Raw genomic sequence first — 6,000 nt, 5'->3', positions numbered from 1 at the left:
ACCCCTCAGCGTCTCTGTCCCCGTGGACCCTTGTAAAGTGACCTGAGTTAGGAAGGAGAGAAACACGAATGCACGGATTCTCCGCCGGTGAATTTTCCGTGGGAAGCAGGGGGGTGATTTCCCCCTCAGATGCTGACTGTCAGGCACCTTAGAGCCGGCGCCCAAGCGCACGGGTTAGCCGAGGATTCGCCCTCAGCGGTCCAGGCGGGGATGCTGGGCGCTGGTGGGCGGCGGACGGACACTGTGCAGCGGGCGCTTACTGAGCATCTACTGTGTGCCCTGCCGCGGGGGCGCGCCCTCGTGGCGCACGGACCCCAGGAGCCCTTAGGAAGCGGCTGGCCGGGCCACTTCTGATTTTCCATCGCAGATCCGGCCTTCCCTGGGTCGCGACTGCGGGCATCCCAAGCAAATTTTTTTTTTTTTTAATTCTGCAACACGGGCTGGCCTGTGTGTGTGTTGGGGGGGACAGGCCTTCTCGAGGGCGAGGGGCCCGGGAGGGCACTGGGGAAAGCGCAGCAATGGAAGTGGCAGGAGGCGCAGGCGGGATCCGGGTCCGAGGGCACGCCCCTATCCCCCCTGGGCCGAGGCCCGGGGGCGCCTTTCTCTTTAAGAGCCCCACCGGCGCCGCTGATTGGCTGTAGCTATGCAGCTCTTTCTGCCCGGTGCCCGCGCCGCCCCCGCGGTCCCCGCGGCTCCCCGCGCGCCCCCTCCCGCCCCGCGCGCGCCTCCCCTTCCTCGCGGCGCCGTGGGCATGGGGGAGACGCCAGCAACAGATGCGGGGAGCCCAGATTTGCAGCCTTAGGCCCGGCCGAGCTCCTTGAGGTGCGGAGACTCCCGCACCCCGAAAACACGGTCCCCCTCCTCCCCCTGCCGCCACCGGAGAGCTCGGCGCCGGGGCCCGCGCGCCCGCCTGCGGCCGCCTCCTCTCCCCCAGCCATGCCGGGCCCCGCGGCCGCCGCGGGCCGGGTGCCCTTCCCCAGCGCCAAGGAGGAGGTCCGTGCGGGGCTCGAGGGCGCGGGGGGCGCGCGCGGGGAGCGCCAGGACATCGTCTGGAGGAACGTCGTCCTCATGAGCCTGCTGCACCTGGGCGCCGTGTACGCGCTGCTGCTCATCCCCAAGGCGCAGCCGCTCACCCTGCTCTGGGGTAAGTGCTCCCGGCGCGCCGAAGCCCCGGGCCTGCCCCTGGGGGTCGCGTATGCCGCGCCTCCCTCCCTCCTCCGGGGTCTCCAACTTCAGCCCCGACTCTGTGCGCCCGGCCGAGTGGGAAGAATAATGGGACCTCCCGAGCCCTGCGGGGAGGGGGGGGTTGGGGGTCCGGCGGGGGCTGGGGGGTGCCCGTGTGGGGCCCAGGGGCTCCCTTCCCGGCCCGCCACTCGGCATCTCTGCGGGCCCGTTAAGGACGCGACAGTAACGGAGGGCGCGAAGAGGTGGCACGGGCCCCGCCCGGAGGGTCGCGCACGGAGCGGAGAAAGCGGATTCCCTCCCCGCGCCGGCCAAGCCCCTCTCTCCCCCTGCCCGCCGGCGCCCGCCGCCTGCTCTGCCCAGCCGCGCTCTCGGGGTCCCCGAAGTTTCTGGGTTAGCCCACCCTGCCCGCCGCATCCGCGCTGCGCCGCCCGCACCGAGCCCCGACGGCGCGGCCGCGCCGACCCCCGGCGGCCCTGCCTCGGTCACACCTGCGTGCGTCGGTCGCCTCTACCTGGGACTTGGCGCCGCCCTGGCTGACCCCAGCCTTGCGGGCCAGACCCCACCCCCAACTCCAGCTCCGGACCCCCCGGGGGCGCCGCGTGTGCCCCCCAAGGGCTCCAGCGCTGACCTCGGGTCCCTGGCGCGCGCCGCGGCCCACCCCGATGCCCTCGTCTTTGGTCCCGGCCCTGGAGGGGTTGGAAGGCTTAGGGCCCGGGGACTGGGCGAGGGCTGGACGAGGCCATCGGGCAGTGGGGGCAGGAGAAGCCCAGCCTCCTTCCGTCTCCGGAGAGAAGAAGCAGAATGCGCACCTCAGTTCCTTCTACCGCCGAGACGCACAAGAAGGGTGCGGGGGTCGGGCCTTCCCTGGAACCCCGAAGTCCCTGCTCTTGGAAGTAAATCGGTCCACACAGGGCTTGCTTGGGGGGGGTGTGGCCGAGAGGGGGGATGGGATCGAGGGAATGAGGAGACCCGGTAGGATCTTTGGGAAGCCAGGAAACCTATAGTTTATTATCATTGTTGATAGTGGTCTGGGGGCCACTCCTCGCGGTACTCAGGGGCTCCTCCTGGTTCTGCACTCAGGGATCACCCCAGGCATGGGCAGGAGACCATACACGGGCCCAGGAACCAAACCTGGGTCAGCTGCATGGAAAGGCAGGCGCGCGGCCCGCTGGACTATCTCTCCAGTCCTTAAAGCCCCTTTAGAACCTCTGGGTGAGGCGGGACTGAAGAGATAACACTCGCGGCCCATGCAGGTTTTTTTTTTTTTTTTTTTTTTGCTTTTTGGGTCATACCCGGCGATGCACAGGGGTTACTCCTGGCTCTGCACTCAGGACTCACCCCTGGTGGTGCTCAGGGGACCATATGGGATGCCGGGAATCGAACCCGGGTCGGCCGCGTGCAAGGCAAACGCCCTACCCGCTGTGCTATTGCTCCAGCCCCGGCCCATGCAGTTTGATCCTTTCGCATTGGCAGAGTCCCTCGAGCACCGCCAGCAGCGAACCCTGAGCACAAGGCCAGGAGTAGCAATTTAGGAGCCACAAAGACTAGACCTCCTCCCAGAGGGGCGCCAAGTGACTTCTGGCCTGTCCAGGAAACCCCGTGGTGAAGACGGGATCATTGTTCTGAAAGCATTTGGCAAGAGGACGCCCTCTTAGCTCCAGACTCCACTACTCTCCCGGGGGAAATTAATACTCCCAGGACCTGGGGCCCGAGCTATAGTAGAGTGGGTAGGGCGTTTGCCTTGCACGTGGCCGACTTGGGTTTCGTCCCCTGACCACTGCCAGGAGTAATTCCTGAGTGCAGAGCCAGGAGTAACCAGGAGCATCCCTGGGTGTGACCCAAAAAGCCAAAAAAAAAAAAACCAAAACCCAAAAAACAACCCAGAACCTGGTCTTCCCGTGGGGTGGGTTTGGGGGGATGTTGACAAATTCTTTATCTTTATGTTTTGGTGCTCAAAACAAAGTAATACTTTGGGGAGCTATTCTTATTGGGCAGGGAACTCCTTGCACAGTGCTCAGGGGACTCGGTGGCGTCAGGGATGGACCCCAGGCCGCTTGTGCTTTCCTCCCTGCTGTGTCTCAGCAGCGCTGAGTCTAGATTTGCCCGACCTGGGCTTCCTCCCTCCCCTAGAAAGAGCGGCTGGGGCGCGTGTTAATTTCAAGGGCCGAATCGGCAACTTTGTAACGTTCCATCCCTTTATCTGAGCCGGGGGCGGTTTGTGCCCCACCAACCCGCTGGACTCAGCTGGCGGGGAGGTGCTGCGGCAGGCGGCCTCCAATGGGCAACGCGCAGGCGCATCCCGGGCCCGGGTGATTGACGGAAAGCCCTGACCCGCTCCTCCCCGCCCCCCACGCCCCTCGTCTCCGCCGCCGCCTCGCCGGCCCGCCGCTGTCTGCTGGGCTTCGGGGCCGGTTCCTGAGCCCGCCCGCGGGCCGCTCTGCCTCTTCGGGGCCCCGAGCTGTCAAGGAACCAGGCTGAGCGGCTCCACCCTGGGGTTGCCCTGGAAACGAGCCTCCCCGGAGCGCGCCCGCGGTGGCAGAGGGGGTGTGAGGGGTGCCGGGCGCAGGGCCGCAGGGTCTGATTGCGCGGTGGTGAATGTTCGTGCCCACCCACCCCTCGGGTTGTGAGCTCGCCTGCTGCCGCCTTTCCCGACTCGCCTCCCGCCCAGGGAGTCCTTCGCAACCCCTTATTTTTTGCTCGCTTTTAAAATCGCCCCATCGGTGCGGGGGGAGACGCAGTGCCCCGTGCGTGCCCGGGCATGCGCCCTGCCCTTTGAGCGGTCTCCCTGCACCCCTCTGCCCTTCTCACCCTTCCTCTGTTCTGACAAACAGGCTGTCCAGAAACATGCCTCGGGGGCAGGAGAGATGGGACAGAGTGAAGGGCGCACTCGTTTTGCACGGAGCACACCCGGGATTCATTCCCCGACACCCGCGTTTGGTACCCCCAGTCCTGCCAGGAGTGAGCCCTGAGCACTGAGCCAGGAGTAAGTCCTGAGCTCTGTGGCCGAGTGTGGTTCAAAACCCAGCCAGCCGAAGCAAACCAAAGCAAAGCAAATAGCAAGCAAGCAAAACACCCAGTGCCCACAGGGTGGGCGGACAGGCTTGGGAGTCTTGAGTACAGAAAGCAGAACTCGGGGCTGGAGCAATAGCGCAGCGGTTAGGGGCTTGCCTTGCACGCGGCCGACCCTGGTTCGAATCCCAGCATCCCATATGGTCCCCTGAGCACCCCCAGGGGTGATTCCTGAGTTCAGAGCCAGGAGTAACCTCTGTGCATTGCCGGGTGTGGCCCCCCCAAAAAAAAAAACCAAAAAGAAAATTAAGTCTCTCTTTGGGGGCTGGAGCGATAGCACAGCGGGGAGAGCGTTTGCCTTGCATGCGGCCAACCCGGGTTCGATTCCCAGCATCCCATATGGTCCCCTGAGCACCGCCAGGGGTGATTCCTGAGTTCAGAGCCAGGAGTAACCTCTGTGCATTGCCAGGTGTGACCCAAAAAGCAAAAAAAAAAAAAAAAAAGAAAGAAAGAAAGCAGAACTCTGTCCGCCAGACAGAGGAGAAGTACTCACTTGAAGGCCAGCGCTCGCACAAGTGCGGGTTTGGGAGGGCTGTTAGGGGAGACCCAGATTCCGGAAAAGGCAGCCTGGGAGGGAGGCCAGCCTCGCTGCTAAGGAGGTGACAGACTTGGGGCTTCTTCTCAGTGCACCTGCTCTCGCCTTGGCCCCAGTTCTTCCGGCGGTGGTTTTCCAGAAACTTCAGAACTTTTCCAGTTTCTCTGGCGTGTCCTCGAGCCTGGGGAGTGTGTCTGGGGTGGTATGGTGGAGTTTTCCCTTAGGGGACCGTCCTGAGCAGGCACGTTGTCTTCTAGGACTCTTTTTCCATCCCGCCCAGGGTGAATGCGACCCACTCAGAGGGTGCTGGCTTCACCAGCGTGGGGTGAGGGTTCAGAAAGTTCTGGAATACCAGCCAGATGCTGTCTATGAATGAGCATGGCCCGGAGCTGGATCTGGACAGTCCTCTGTCAACTCTCAGCATCTACCCAGGGGTAGGGGTGTGCCTGATGTTGCTGGCTGGTGCTTTAAAAAAAAATTGAGGGTCACAAGCTGGCAGTGCTCAGTTCCCTGAGTATGGTGGAGCTGGGGATTGAACGGGGGCCTCCTGCAGTCCTCTTGGGGGCCTGCTTCATGCTTCCTCTCCCACCACACTCCTAAGGTTATGGAAGAGCTCCGAGAATCATGCAGCAGACTTCCGCGGTGCCTGGTCAGGGCTCGTTCCTGTCTCTGTGCTCAGGGCTTGCTCCTTACGCCCGGGGGCCTTATGCAGTGCAGAGGCTTGAGCCGGGGCTGAGCACACGCGAGCAGAATGCCTTCTCCGCACGCGCATCCCGGCGAGTGAGGCTCTGGGTAGAGACCCGACTGGGAGCGAATCCTGCTCGCCCACTTGCCAGCTGCATGCATGTCTCTCGGCCTCAGCGTCCTCGTTTTAAAAATGGGAGCAATTTTGGGGCTGGAGCAATAGCACAGCGGGTAGGGCGTTCGCCTTGCATGTGGCCAACCCAGGTTCCATTCCCAGCATCCCATATGGTCCCCTGAGCACCGCCAGGGGTGATTCCTGAGTGCATGAGCCAGGAGTGACCCCTGTGCATTGCTGGGTGTGACCCAAAAAGTAAAATAGTTTTAGGTGGAAATAGTTTAGAATGTGAATGACTTAGCTCATGCCATGAGGAATGAGATCATCCGCGAAAGACACTTCGCACAGTGCCTGGCCCAGGGCTGGTTCCGGTCATTGTCAGTTGCCGTAATTATTGAGGGTCAGGAATCCA

At 63.3% G+C, this 6,000-nt stretch overlaps 1 protein-coding gene across 1 annotated transcript in view; it reads left to right on the top strand.

Moving 5' to 3' along the window:
• Positions 1 to 655: 655 nt before the first annotated feature.
• Positions 656 to 6,000, top strand: part of SCD5 (stearoyl-CoA desaturase 5) — a 127,246-nt gene continuing 121,901 nt past the window's right edge. Inside the window, exon 1 of the mRNA XM_004614352.2 lies at positions 656 to 1,144. Within this exon, the coding sequence (XP_004614409.1) occupies positions 937 to 1,144 (208 nt within the window). The 5' untranslated portion in view covers positions 656 to 936. The remainder of the gene's footprint in view (positions 1,145 to 6,000) is intronic.

This window comes from Sorex araneus, chromosome 5 (genome assembly GCF_027595985.1).
Source record: "Sorex araneus isolate mSorAra2 chromosome 5, mSorAra2.pri, whole genome shotgun sequence".
In the NCBI taxonomy this organism is placed as follows: Eukaryota; Metazoa; Chordata; class Mammalia; order Eulipotyphla; family Soricidae; genus Sorex; species Sorex araneus.
Note: the sequence above shows the minus strand (reverse complement) of the source record. Positions and strands in the feature narration are given on the sequence as shown.